This window comes from Callospermophilus lateralis, chromosome 1 (genome assembly GCF_048772815.1).
Source record: "Callospermophilus lateralis isolate mCalLat2 chromosome 1, mCalLat2.hap1, whole genome shotgun sequence".
Lineage (NCBI taxonomy): Eukaryota > Metazoa > Chordata > Mammalia > Rodentia > Sciuridae > Callospermophilus > Callospermophilus lateralis.
The window spans coordinates 105,613,368-105,628,412 of record NC_135305.1 but is presented as its reverse complement, the minus strand read 5'-3'; the positions used below and the strand labels follow the sequence as shown (position 1 = coordinate 105,628,412).

The window sequence follows — 15,045 nt, the reverse complement described above, 5'->3', positions numbered from 1 at the left end:
TAATCTTTTTAATGTGGTGTTAAATTTTGTTTGTTATTATTTTATTGAGGATTTTGCATCCATGTTCCTCATGGAAATTTGCCTATAAGTTTTTTTGTGGAGTCTCTCTTTGTTATTAAGGTGATGGTGGCCACATTAAACAAGTTTGAAAATATTTCTTTTTCAATTTTTGAAAGAGTTAAGAAGCTTTGGCATTATTCTTTGAATATTTGGGAGAATCTTTTGAATACATTTGATTTAGGACTTTTCTTTTTGGCAAGGCTTAGTTACCGAGTCAATTTCTTTGTTATTTGTTCAGGATTTCTGTTTCTCCTTGATTGAGTTTTAGTAGGTTACATGTGTCTAGGAGTTCAGCATTTCTTCTGGTTCCCCAATTCATTGGTGCATTATTATTCATAAATGCTTAACAAATTCTGTAACTTAAAGCCTAGTTTTTCTTGATACATTATACTTACAAATCACTGATTTAGTGTCTTGTACCTATAAGTAGTAGTTATCAGGCTTTAGATTATTCAACTCAACATACTCATGGATTTACAACTGTTTTTCTCAGCTATTATGATTTTTGATCAGCTATTATGATTCTGTTCTTTCGGTAATGTTGTTCATTAGCATTGAGAAGGGTAACAATGCTATACAATCATGCATAAGAAATTAATGAGCCTGTGTTGTGTTTATAAGCACGTCTAATTTCCTCACTCATCCATTTCTGCCCTTACTCAGCTATGCAGAGGGAGAGTGCAGACATTCCTAATAATCATGATTTGTTTTCCCATTTTCAGCCATGCAATGATGGACCTATTGGTTGAACTTTGCCTTCAGAATCACCTGAATCCTTCCCACCATGCCCTTGAGATCCGGTCTTCAGAAACCCAACAGCCTTTGAGTTTTAAGCCAAATACTTTGGTTGGAACCTTGAATGTGCACACTGTGTTTCTGAAAGAAAAAGTTCCTGAAGAAAAGGTGAAGCCTGGCCCACCTAGGGTGCCTGAGGTCAGTAGATGCCTATGTGTGATGAGAGGATGTACATGGACACATGCCTATGAGTGAGTGTGTGGGAGATGCTGAGGAGAGCCTGCTTTGCTTTTCTAAATACCACATGCAGAAAGCTGTGGCTGAGGTTTCTGCTGCCATGCTGGGCAAAGGGTGCCAAATACACTGGGTTTATTTTAGGCGATAGAATTTCCAGAATTTAATAATGTTCATTGTTGTAAAATTGCTCCTGTATGTATTATATAATATATAGAAAAGGAATTAATGAAGAACACAGCTAGCCAATAGAACTGTCTCTAGAGCTGGAAATGGCCCCACATTCTACACTTCCCAATATAAGAGCCACTGGGTACATGTACATTTTGAGCACTTGCAATATGGCTAGTGTGATTGAGAAACTGTTTTTTTAAAAAATGTTATTGAATTTTAATTAGTTAGCTATTGGCTATTAATTGGACTGTGCAGTTCTGGAGTTCTTTCATCTCTAGGAAGCAGTTCAGATCTGTAAAAGATTTACCATCTCAGCTGGTCATGGTGGCACACACCTGTGATCCCAGCACTTGGAAGGCAGAGGCAGGAGGATCATAAATTTGAGACCAGCCTCATCAACTTGGTGTGGGGGTTGCTTGGGATGTAGATTAATGGTTAGAGAGCCACTGATTTCAATTACTAGTATGGGAAAAAAAGGGGAAAAAAAAGACTCTACCATCTCCTGGGGGTGAGGGAGAGAGTCTTTTTGAAAAAATTGTTGTCAGAAATATTTACTCATTGCATTTGAAGAATATTTTATATACACAGCTTTATGCAGCTTTTTGATTGTTGATTAAAATTAATTTGTTTCTCATTGTACTAATAAGGTTTTGCCATGGATCTTTCAGTCCAACTAAAAGTAGTTCCACTTCATTCTTTCAGATTCTTGGAAGATCTGAATTTTCTTGCTTTTAAAATGTGGCCAACAGTTTGTCTCCTTTGACTTTCTAGATTTCAATGATTAATAAATTCTTATTGTTAAAGGGGAACAGTGGGAGGGAAGAGAGGAGGAACAAGGATAATATTGGGGATTGAAATAGAGAAAACTGATTTATTCTTAAATGAATATGTCAAAATAGGCCCCACTATTATGTATTATCTTAATATACTAAAAGACAAATAAAAAATGAATTCTAATTGTTGTCCTTCTATACTATGTCCAAAGAAAATTTTCCCTTATTCTTCAAATGAAAATCAAAGTTCAACCCAAAAGAACCCTGTGGCTTCCCTCACGTTCTTAGTCCTTAGGGATAGTTAGGCCCAGGGTATGAGCATGAGTCTTCTTTGAGAAACCTGATGAGAATTTCATCTTTCCTCCTTTTCTTCTTTCTTCCTACATTCTGTCACTCTTATGGCCACCAAGCCCTGCCACTCAGACCAGAAAGGAGCCTAAAGCTTTTCTCAGTCACTCTGTGCAACTCATATTTACTCTGTCCACTGTCTTAATGCCCTTGCACTATGCCATGATCAGGAAGGCTGAATTACAGTAAACTGAGTGAAACTTTGAATACTATAGTTTTTTTGGTGGGCTACTTTATCTGCAGTCATTTAGAATTGGCCTTAGTCAAATTTATTTTTTTCTTCTTGATTGTATGTATGGTATTTGAAAAAGTTAGACTCTATTTCTGACTGAAAATATGTGTATACTCCGTGTGTGTGTGTGTGTGTGAGAACACATACATATATAAATACACATCTATTTACATACTCTTACACATGTATGCATATGGTGCCTTATTATTTATATAAATACATATGTACATAAATATTCATATATTTATATGAACACTTTGGCTTCTTGAAAATTTTATGTTTTGTTTAGTGGGAATTTTCTTTTAATGAAATTATTCATTCTACTTCCAAACTATTTTCCTTTAGAAAGATGTATATTTATGTTCAAATCTGGTCAGAGTCTTTGAAAGGCAGTATACGTATTGGTTTTTAAATTTAGAGCCCTTACTGACATCCATTTCCCTATGTTGTCTAGCAGCTTGTTAATTAGTAAGAGAAACTCTATAAGATAAATCCATTATTCTGGACATCTATTTTTCACTATTCGTTATTCCATTTCCCTTGTGACTCACTAAAGTTATGGAAGAAGGATTAGAGCTGCACAAAATCCTGTTAATTCTAAATTTAAAACAGAAGTTGGAGCTATTGTGGGAAGAGGTTGCTCATAGAATTCTTTGTCTCTGATTTATTCTTCCAGAAATCTGTGCGTTTGATAGTGAATTACCTTCGAACACAAAAAGCTGTTGTGCGGGTGAGCCCAGATGTGCCACTCCAGAATATTCTGCCAGTCATTTGTGCAAAGTGTGAGGTCAGCCCAGATCACGTGATTCTGCTGAGGGACAATGTTGCCGGAGAGGAACTGGAGCTATCCAAGTCCTTGAATGAGTTGGGGATAAAGGAACTTTATGCCTGGGACAACAGAAGAGGTGAGACCCTGCTGTGCTCTACACACCCTGCTTGTAGCCTGCTCCCTCTCCTTGTGACTCTCTGTAGTACTAGATGGAGATAGATATGTGAAGTGATAGGCAACTCAAAATTTTGTCCAGGGTTGATGTGGGCAAAAGAGAACTTTGGCCTGCAAAAGAAATATGGCTGTTTTTATTCCCCTGCACTGTGATTATGCCTTCTTTCCTCCTAGTTACAACTTTTATGTTCTCTTTGTGAATGTCAGCATAAGTAAAAGCATAAACAGGTGAGGAGAGATTAGACCTTCTGCTCTAACTCTGCAAAAAACATATAAACATAGTGTTGATTTTTCTTTTCAGTTTTCATTGCTGCTCCCAGGTTTCAAACAGTGCTTATATCAAGACCAGTGTCAAAATGCATTTAGCTATTCTCTTAAACTGACCAAATTACAGTCCATGAGATCAATTCCTGAAGATAGCTTTAGGTACCCTCTTAGATTCCTTACCCTCATTGCCAGATATCTTACTGTGATGTCATTTTGGTACCTTAGCATGAGTCACAATTAGAGCCATTGATGATTGGCAGTCCCTAGGTTGCTGTTGGTACAGACATAAATATATTATGTAAGCAGATTTTTCTGATTGATATAAAGAGCTGTAGCTAAACCACTCTCAGGCAAAAAGATAATTTATAATTCTTGACCCTACAATTTTTAAAATGAACTTCATTAAAGTTTCTGTTTTTCTGTTTTAATGAGCCTCATGTGATAACTGATGGCCATTTTATTTGTTCCAAAAATATTAAGTAGGCTAGACTTTTAAAATAGATGTATAATAAAGCTTTTCATGATTTGTTCTTTTTTTTTCTATACCTGTTTTTTTTTTTCCTTATTTCTTTCAGTAAAAATGGTTTCTGGTATTTTTTGTTTGTTTTTTCAGCTGGGCACAGTGGTTCATGTCTGTAATCCCAGCGATTTGAGAAGCTGAGGCAAGAGGACCCTAAGTTCAAGGCTACCCTCGGCAACTTAGTGAGATCCTCAGCAACTCAGTAGGGCCCTGTCTCAAAAACTAAATAATAAGGGTTAGAAAAGTAGCTCAGCAGTAAAGATTGAACCTTAGGTTCAATCCCCAGGACCAACCCACCCACCCTACACCCCACCTCACCCCAGAAAAAAAAGAAAAAGCAAATGCACAAATCCCCCCCCTGTACTACTTCTTATTGCCAAAGGTATTGTGAAATGAATGGTCAAAAGTGGGATTCCTCTCCAGTTTATACCTCTCCCAAATCAGCCTAGTTTCTGAGTCCTTGGGTCTTATTTGACAGTTAAGAGAGGGTTTTGGTCACATGGGGTATAAAATACATGGACTATTTATTCCCTTAAAAAAAATACCACTAGACATTTGAGAATAATGGTGTTGTGTTTTGTTCAGTACATTTTTTTTTTTTTTGGTGGTGTTGGGATTGAAGCCAGAACCTCACACATGCTAAGCTGTCCAGTATCTTTTTAAAACAGACAGTAATACTTCAGCATCAGCCACACAGACTGGGTTACTGTGTGTATATTTGTCTGGATATATCTGCTTTATTTTATTTTGGTTTATGTGACTCTTTGAAAACAGGGCTTTCATTTGGTAAGACAAGAAAGAAAAAAAAAAAGAAAAGTAAATGGAAAAAGCTACATTTAGGAAGCTAAAAGCAAAAGGGTTTCACAAATGAGTGTTTCCATTATATTCCCACAGTTGGATACATCTTGAAAGGTATAGAATATGGTTACTAAAGAAGTCATACAAAATCTGCCTTTCTGTTAAGCAGAGGACCCTGCAGGCCTGTGAATATCTACACATGAGAGTCAAAGCCCTCCAATGTGTCAGCAGGCTGACACCTTGTGATTTTGTGTTTTGTGATTCACAGGCAGGGCCAGGCATCAGAATACATGGTGCAACCAACTTGGATTTTGAAGCACCTCTGTCTTTGAGGGAACTAGCTGCTCTTAAACCCCCAAATCCTACTCTCCTTTCCCCAACTCATGGGAAAGACATGCTCCAATCCCATGACCAGGTTGATTTCCTTTAACCTAGATTAGGCTAGTTGTCAGTGCTTGATAATCATCCCTGCCACACGCCTTCACATCTTCCTATTAACCATCTGATATCTTAAAAGAAAAGAAAGTCTTCCAGAGGGGTCCCTGAGGTTCCCTTTCTATTTTGTAGCTGAACTGGAAGGACTTCCAGGGCCTGATGGAGCAGCCTCTTCTCTGTCTCTCTTAATTTACACTCAGGATGGCCACCTGCTCCTCCCTACCCCTGCAGATGCTGGAGATCCCAGAGGACAGCTGGTGTGGGAAGGAAGAAGGACTCTGCTGGCAAAAGCCTGCCCTCCTCTGGAATCCCAGGCAGTGGTATCTTGAAAAAGCCTGAGGCTTTGCTGCCACCTATGTCCACAAGTAGGCCAAGCAGCCTGCGCAGCTGCAGGTCCTTGGGAGGACAGACCTGGAGAGGCAGGCACCAGCCTCACATCAGGCCTTGACACTGCCACATGTACATGTGTAAGTCCATCCAAGGCTTTAGGAGAGGCCAGGGCTCCGTAGGGTGTAGCTCAGGTCTACAAGCTGGTCCTCACTTTCTCTTGCCTGCCTTTTCTAGTTCTTCTGACCAAAACTCAGTCCGAGCCTTCCCTGAGTTTCAGAGGTACAGTGAGCCTGCAGGGCTGTACTTTGCATGGGTCTGGGCTAGGAAGATGCATGGAGGTGATGTTTTTGTGTGAGACTTGAAGGAAATGAGTATGGCTTGCAACACTTCTGGGGATGTGAGTCTTGCCTGGTTGACACAAGATTATGGTGTGATTTCTTTGTTCCCTGGTTAGTTCAGAGAAGAATGTCCCTTGTGTGAGAATTTGCTGTGAGCCTCTAATTGGTAAGTAATGAGGGAGGATGTTGTAGCACATTCTATTGCCCACAACTTCAGGTCAGAGCAGAAGTGATAGGTGCTAAAAGAGCACTGATGTATTTTTATTTCTGCTTGCCTGTATTATCTATGAGCTTACCTGTCCTCCAGGACCATCCTGCATGCAGCAGAATTTTCAGTATTAACTTTCACTATTATAGCAACTATGCAAATGATTAGTCCAGATTTAGCATGTATTTTGACACCTATTTCTTAGAAATCTTTTTTCTTTCTCCACCTCTTTTTACACATACATACACACACAGATACACACATACATACACACATACATACTTAAACATATACATATGCATATATATGGTATTTTCTTGAACAAATATATATAGTTATACATATATTTATATATTCATGAAAAAAGTTTGTTAGAATCCCAGGCTCTTTGCATTCTACAGAATTTTTTCCATGTTTGTTACAGTACTTAACAGTAGATTTTATTTCCAGAAATAAAACTTTTTGAAAGAAACTCAGTGTTGGTCTGGAGACATCCTTGATGTTCTGGTCTATAATTGATGTACTTCATCAATAATACAGAAGGAGGTTAAAAAGATAAGCATTCTTTGTTAAGAAACATCATGAAAAAGCAGTTGTTGTGAGCAGGACACTCACATATATGAAGGCAGGAGTTGTTATTGAGTGATTCTACTTGGGGGTTTGGACTGACTAAGGATTGGGACAAGGTGAACTGAAGGGCTTTTTCTTTATTACCCTGAGTGCAGGTAGCCTAATCATGTGGCTAAAACTTAGAATGCCCATGGGTCTTCCTTTTCCATGTGCTGCTCAGTAGTCTTGTTTTCTGTCCACTGAACTGCCCTGATTTTATGTTCTCTTCTTGACAAATGAATGATTTGGACTAGTTGGTCTTTCAGAGTTCCTTCAGTTTTCTATACCCCTTGTACCCCTCAGTTCCTCTTTATCATTTCCTGAAATAATTTTAGTGCTTCCAAACAGGAAGTACTTTCTTATAAATTAAATATGATCCCTGCAAAATACTTTTATTGATGTTTAATTTCTTATAAAATAGACTACATTCAAACAAAATAAATTTTATGCTCAAATGATCACCCTTGGAAACTGTGGATTCTAGGTCTTAAATGTGTATGTTCTCCAGGCTAAACTATGTATTTGTTGTTTATGTTGTTCTGACAGCATAGCTTCATGTAGATATTCTGCCTGATGTAAGTCCTGAGTTCTCTTGCTTTGCTCTAAACTGACCCTTCTTCCATGACTCCTGAGCCTTAGGGGTTTCTCAGGAGCCTGTGCTCTAAAAATAGACTGTGTGCTCTAGACCCCAGCTCAGGACTGTGAGTTTTGAGCCCCTGCCACATTCACGTAGCCATAGGCTCTAACAGCTTGATATGTGCCTCCCCAGTCTCAATTCTGGAGCCAAGCTACCACAGTCTTGTGACCAGCCACTATTCCTGTTCAGGGATAGAAACAAGAGGTTCAATTTCATTGCAGTTTTCTGGACTGGTCTATTTAAAAAAAATTTTTGTTTTTAGTTGTAGATGGACATAATACCTTTATTTGTTTTTATGTGGTGCTGAAGATTGAACATAGTGCCTAACACTTGCTAGGCAAGCACTCTGCCACTGAACCACAACCCCAGCTCCCAGTCTTATTATTTTTGTGGTTGGTGTAATATGGCCTGTGTGCCAGTAACATGTTTTCATTTAATTTTTGGGTACTACATTATCATCCATTTTAATATATCCATTTCACACACCATTCAATTGTAGAAACCATATTGACTAGAAATATACATATTAATTTATGCTATAGTTTAGATACGGATTACTCTATGATATGTTTTATCTTAATGACTAATTTATCTTCTACTGTAACCTTAGTAAAAGGTTTTTGTGTGACCTTCAAGTGTGTGTGTGCACATGCATCTGTCTGTGTAGTTGCATCTTGTGATATGGGTCCTCTGGTTTGGATGTTGCATGATGTGCTGCCCACTAATCTCCTTGGTTAGAGCCTTGCATGTAATCCAGATCCCTGACCCTGGTGAGCTAAACAGGAGCCATCGTTCTCTACAGATTGGTTTAAAGAACATGTACACTTGGTTTCTGCTTCGTTGGGTAGATGGCCTTAATGGTCATGCATATTTTATTAATGCACCTACTTTTATGTCTCATAGCTATAACTCAAATATGAAATTATACATTAGCAGATAAAGAAGTTAATGAATGTTTACCATGTTTGGGTTGGCTGATATACTGATGGTAGGTATGTAATATCCCAGTCCATGATTTTTCCACTAGTGAATTAGAGGTCTTGCTGTCTAGCAGTTGACAGTGATATGGGAAAATTCATCTTTTTATCCTTCAGGAACTCCTTAGTTTTCCCTTATATTGTCATGTCTGTATGCCTTGGAAGAGAAGAATGCAGGTTGGGGTGACTATGATGAGCATAGTCACCCCAACCTGCAGATGAATAAACTGAGGCTTGGAGAGACTAAACCGCTTGTCCAGTTGTGCCTCACATGTATGTCTCTGTACCTTTACACCGACTTTTCAGGTGTCCCTCAGATCTCACTTTGGTGTTTTTTAAACAGTGTTGGAAACTCTCCCAGAGTTTCTGATTCTGGATGTCTGGAACGGGCCTGAGGATTTTATCTCTCACAGGTTTCTGTGATGCTGATGCTTCTTGTCCTGCCTCATGAGAACCACCCTTGATTGCTGATCTGCTGCCTGCCAAGTCTAGGCTTTATTGTCCTCTTCTATAGCTAAAAAAGAGCCCATCCTAGCTCTTAAAATCCTGAGGAAGAAAACACCAAGAAAGAGAGAGCAAGGGCTTAGAGCTCAACAATCAATTAATTACTAAATAAATTAAGTAAAAGAAGATGAAGAAAACAATTGGTTTACTAGGAAATGTAGCTTAAAAGGAAAATGTTCTGACTACAACTGTGGAAAGAAAATCTGGAAATGAGGGTCTTGGAGATCTGATGTGATTGTTTCAAACACCACCTGGGTAAACTACCACTGGTATTCCATGTTCTAGAAATGAACAGGGAGACTCTGGATTTATTTATTTATTTATTTGGTTAGCATTTTTACCTCACTGATGGTTCTTAAAGCAGATGTTTTACACTAAAGGCATAGTCTTTGGAGCCATGCTGGTTAATTGGGCAGCCACAGGCCACATATGGCTCTTGGACACTTCGAAGTGGTCAGTTCAAGGTGGTCATGATAGATGTACTATCATCCTGAGGCAAACACTGGATTACATAAAAATAAATGTAAATAGCTCTGATATTCATTATGTGAAAAATAATATTTTATATATATTGAATCAAATGAATGTATAGTGAAAATTAATTTCATCGTTTTTAATGCTGCTACTAGCAAACATAAAATTACATTTATGGTTCATATAAGCTTTCTATTGATAGCACTTCCCTAGAAGTTTTGTTGATTTACTTACTTATTTATTTTTTAGTATCCAGAAGGGTCTAAGCATACCAGAGACAATTCTACCTCAAAAAAATTATGTAAGACCTTTAAATGCTTTCCTAAATTGGTCTTAGAGCTTTGATGTGGCTCCAAGAAAGAGTTGGTGATTTACCCCTGTAGAAGAACTAACAGCTTAAGAATAAAGGATTTACTTAAGATTTTTTAAAGTATTTAATCTCTTATTTCAAATGTTGACAAATAACTTAGTATGTCTTTTTTTCCCCCCCAGAAACATTTAGAAAATCATCACTTGGCAATGATGAGACAGATAAAGAGAAGAAAAAATTTCTGGGATTTTTCAAAGTTAATAAAAGAAGCAGTAGCAAGGTAATGGATTGCATATGCACATGACTTTGCATAATGTAAAACAGTCTCTGAAGATGCTTATGTCACAAGAGTTCTTTCCAGAGATGGGACCTCAACTCAGGACAAATGGGGTCCTTGGCATATGTGACAGAAAAGAATTTCTGAATGTGCCAGTCCAAGTCACAGACACATTTATTTAGGAAAGGAGATAAACATTAAGAGGAGAATATGGGCTGTCTTGATAGTAAAAAGCAAGGAATGCATATTCAAGAGATAATGGGGACAATCTCCAAAGTGAGAAGCAGCACACCCTTGTTGTAGGGTGTTAATAATTATAGAGGAACAATGGATAGGGGCTGAACTAGAAGTGGAGTCTACATAATTTTGTGCCAGTGTTTCCTGTGTTTATGTATCACCCTCCTGGCATGTTACATTTTGCAGGCAAGGACAGGAGCCTAGGTCATGGACTAAGGATTTGAGTTGGGTTGCTCACCTACTTTCTTATTTTACATTTTGACAGTTCATGGGTTTTTGTAAGGGTTTATGGGTACTTCTTTCTTGAGACTCAATATGCCTTTCTTTTTCTGTATTCCTGAATTTCTACCTCACTCATACTGAACCTATCTTATGACTTTTAAAAATAATCATATTTAGGAATATTAATTCCTTCAAGTAAAAGGAATGTGTGGAATGAGTGGCTTTGTGCTTCTACACTTGATCTCTAAAGCAGTTAGGTATCTAGAAGGAAGATGTTTCACTCACCAGTGGAACAAGAAACCTGTGGGTCTAAGGCCAGGCTGTGAGCCCTTCTCCTGCCAGGTACATACTCTGACCTGGTGTGCGGTTGAAGCACAGTACATACCTTAGGATGGATGAATGAATGAATGCACATTTTAGTTCAGTTGAAACACAATGGTAAATATTCCTTCAAATAAATTATAGCATCGAAACTTAGCATGTGAGGTATCTTAAGAGCTAGAGTTAAGGCCACTTTGTAATCGAGTCCCTTGTCAAACTAGACTGTTTGCTTTTGATTAGATTTTTAGGTGGTATTTGGTCTTCATTATATAATTTGGGACTATACCACATGAGAAGTTAATTTATGGATCTTGTTATTATTTCTTAAATAAGTCTTGAAAGTCATATTTCAGGTCAAATGTTATAGCATTAAATCATAGTTCAAAGAGTAAAAAGGAAGATTTTCTTTCTAATCAGTTATAAGAGTCTCAAAACCATCTAATTAACTTTCAGAAAAGAACATACTTATTATCCCTATTATATTTGTTTATAGGCATATTTTACTAATATCCAATTAGACATCCCCCACCCCCCAACCAAAGTTGTTGCAATGAATGGTAGGCCTTGATACCATCAGCTTAGCTGAAAAGTGTCCTCCATCAGTGTACTTGGAAGAGGTGACAAAAAAAGCTCACATTCGTTCAGGTGCCCTCTGGCCATTGAGGAGATCTGTACTCCTTTGCACCTGTGACTGAGGCTGCGCATCTCACTTCCTGCACTTCCTGACCATCAGGAACCTGAGGGGTTGGAACTATGATTCACCCCAGGCTTGCTGATGAGGATGCTCAAGTTCAAAGAAGAAGCCAGTCAAACACCACCACCACCACCACCACCACCCCCACCCCCGCTGGTGGTGGTTGTTAGGAAATGGGAGATTGGAAGTTAGGAAGGAGTAGTTTGAAGGGGAAGGTGTGGTGAAACCCAGGCTGAGCCGGCTGAGACCTCCTGTCTTTAGAGCTTCTTACAACCTCAGCTTTTGGTTCTTCATCTACCTGATGCTTTGGTAGTAGTTTTGTTATTCCCTTATGTTTACCACCCATAATATGTGCTTCTTCCCTTTTTCCTGTGTGTCCTTTGAAAATTTGTATTCAATGTGTATCTTTCTATGTAAGATCTGTGAGCCTTGAGCATTTCTCTCCTTTCCTTCTCTTTTTCCCTCCCTACTCCTCTCTCTCCTTCCCTCCTCCCCTCTTTTCAATGCTCCCCTCTCCTCTCTCTGCTCTCCTGACCTCTTTTCCTTTCCTTTCAGAATTACTTGAAATTGCAGAATCAGAATTTTGTGTTTACATTTTCCATCACTTCATGAATTTTATTGGTGTTTCTAAAACTGTTGTGAGAGATTTGCTTATACTGTATTCAGTGTCCTCCTTGATCTTCACATTACCACTTCACAGTAAACCCCTCTCTATCCTCATTCCTCATACTGAGATGCCAAACACTCATTCTGCATTTTCTTTTTTCTGAGAGATGAACTAGGAGCAAAGCAAGTCAAAGATATAGGAATACTTTTGTTTTGGCAAAATAAGAGTTTAAAGAGCTGGAGACTTGGAGATCAACTAACATGGCTTCTGGGAGTTCATAAGGGGTTCCTGGTAGACCCCAGCAAGTCTAGTCTGCTCATTATAAGGGGATTTTCTTTATGTCATACCTATCTTTCCTCTGTCTTGGACTTAGTAAAATTATTTTTTATTTCCTTCACACTTCATCTTTCATTTATAACTTTCTCTTAATTTTATTTTACCTAGGCATCCCTTTTTCAGTCTTGTCATTATTGGATTATTTGTTCTGTGTGGGTTTTTTATGGTTAACTTAAAACAAAAAAAGTTTTGTGCTAAACTTCTTAACTCCTTGTTTTTCTCCATTTTTATTGTTTGAGATTTGGTGCTAAATATAACCTCATCTGTCTAGGAACTTGATGAAAAAGGTATTATCAGTTGCATTATGTGGGTGAACAAACTAAGGTTAAGCAATTCCTTTATTTATAATGTAAATCTAATAACAGTACTCATAATTGTCAGAATTCATAAACATTGGAAGTTAAACCCAGGCCTGACTTTCCATAATCCTTGCTAATAACTTCTATTTACATTGTACAGTCCTTAACAAATATAGGTTTCAATGTCTTCAATAATAAAAAGACTTTGGAGTAAATAGCTTTAGAAATTATTTCTAAGGGCTGGGGGTATTGCTTAGTGGAAGAGTACTTGCCTAGCCTGTTTGAGGCCTTGGGTTCCACCTCTTCTACCACAATAGAAAAGACAGATTTCTAAAATCCTGTGATGCCAACATACTCTGCATGTGACTTAATAATGAACAAACTCTTGGAGAATTATCAGAACATTTAAAACTAAAGTGACCTTTGCTATCACCTTTAAGGAAAAAAAATACATACCTGTGTGGGTGTTGGGAATGTGTATGAATGTGTGTGTGTGTAAAATCTCAGTAAAGAATATACTTGAAGGGACATAATTTGGGGACAAATGAGGGCAAACATCTTTTTTTTGTTTTGAAATTTTGTGTTTTAATATGTCTAAAGCATGAGAGTTTTGTCATTTTTTAAAATATTTTTATTATTTTTCGGTGGACACAATCTTTCTTTTTTTTTTTTTTAAATAATGTGGTGCTGAGGATCAAACCTAGCACCCCGCGCGCATGCCAGTCAAGCGCACTACCGCTTGAGCCACATCCCCAGCCCAGAGTTTTGTCATTTTGACATTATTTATTCTCCTAAACCAATGGTTATCAAAAGTATTTCAGAGGCTGTTTAAGACCTATAGTGAAAATTGTATTCTTGGGTTTTGTCCCCAAAGATTCTCATTTGGGAGGCCAGGTTCAGGCCTGGAGATTGAATTTTGCAGTTATACCCTAGGTGATTGTATGGCCAATGGTGTATTATCATCTGCATTTTGTGAATAAGGACTGATATATTTGGTGACTTATTCATGTCTTTCCTATTAGCTATGCAGACATTAAAATTTTGAAATCCTAAAAATGTAATTAATTAATTGCTTTGCCTAGATAATTCCATCAGTTCAAGCCCACTACTGTTTGAAAATTGCATATTTTAAAAGTTAAAGGAGATGCTTGGCGAAAAAGAAAGAAAACATGTTTTTATGAGTTTTGGGTTAAAAATTGTGATTTTTCAAATCTGGGAGCCCTGTGGTTAGGAGTTGTTTGTTTTAAAACAGTTTTCAAGTTTAAAAGGTAAAGGAAGTGGCTTGGATTACTACCAGAAATGCAGACTCTGAAGCTTGGAATTGGGGCCTCACTGGCCTTTTTGGCCTCCATGATTGCTATGGAGGGCTTTGCTTTTTGTTTGAACTTACTTCCACCTGGAGTTGATGGTGGGATGCTTATCTGTATTCCAGGCTGAGCAGCTTGGGCAGTCAGGCCCTGACAGCGATGAGGACACCTCGAAGTTGGCTTCAGGAAGGGGCATGAATGTAAGTACTAACAGCCAGCAGGTGCCTCTGCTAACCCAGTGGAACTTCTTTCTCCTTGCTTTGCACTGCCTTCCAGACAATGCAATTACAGACTACTTTAGTTTCATTTGGCTTGACTTTTGTGGTCTGATAGATTCGAAAAGCAGCATATAGCTTCTTTCTTAGTTGCCCATGCTATTTTTGGAAAATGTAGAGTATTTGAGTTTCTCTTCTTCTCTTTCCCTATCAGCATGATCAAGAGTATCCCTCACTAGGTTAAATGAATTTATACTTTCTGAAATTATTTTCATGCATTATCAAAAGTAGCCTGATGGTATAGAAAGCCATACAATTCTGTTTTTCTCAAAGAATATTTTTAAAGTGGCTATGCCCTCATAATTGAAATTCGGCATGTAAAAAAACTTCCTTGTAATTTTAAATACTTGAAAGAATATAACTCATGATATTTTATAAATTTTGACATTTTAAACATATCTAATTAAATTTAGATATTTGCCCATTAAAAGTTACCTGAACAAACTTTTCCATATCAGAATAAAATTTTGCATTATTAGTTTATTTTTCACATTTCCACATCAGCCCCTGTGTCAAATTTTATTTCATTCAACATACATTTTACACTCAAAAATCTTTTATAGA

The 15,045-nt window shown here is 37.7% G+C and overlaps 1 protein-coding gene across 8 annotated transcripts in view; it reads left to right on the top strand.

The window, feature by feature from the left end:
- Window positions 1-15,045, top strand: part of Cobl (cordon-bleu WH2 repeat protein) — a 288,719-nt gene that overhangs the window by 94,516 nt on the left and 179,158 nt on the right. For 3 of the 8 annotated variants that reach the window (XR_013089036.2, XM_076836999.2, XM_076836962.2), the window contains exons 3-7: window positions 783-993; window positions 3,233-3,461; window positions 6,084-6,128; window positions 10,089-10,186; window positions 14,332-14,406. Coding sequence is in view for 7 of the 8 variants with exons in the window: in XM_076836999.2 (XP_076693114.2) it covers window positions 783-993; window positions 3,233-3,461; window positions 6,084-6,128; window positions 10,089-10,186; window positions 14,332-14,406 (658 nt within the window). In the remaining variant the exon portion in view is untranslated. The remainder of the gene's footprint in view (window positions 1-782; window positions 994-3,232; window positions 3,462-6,083; window positions 6,129-10,088; window positions 10,187-14,331; window positions 14,407-15,045) is intronic. The other 5 variants (XM_076837008.2, XM_076836972.2, XM_076837019.2 and 2 more) reach the window with 3 other exon arrangements.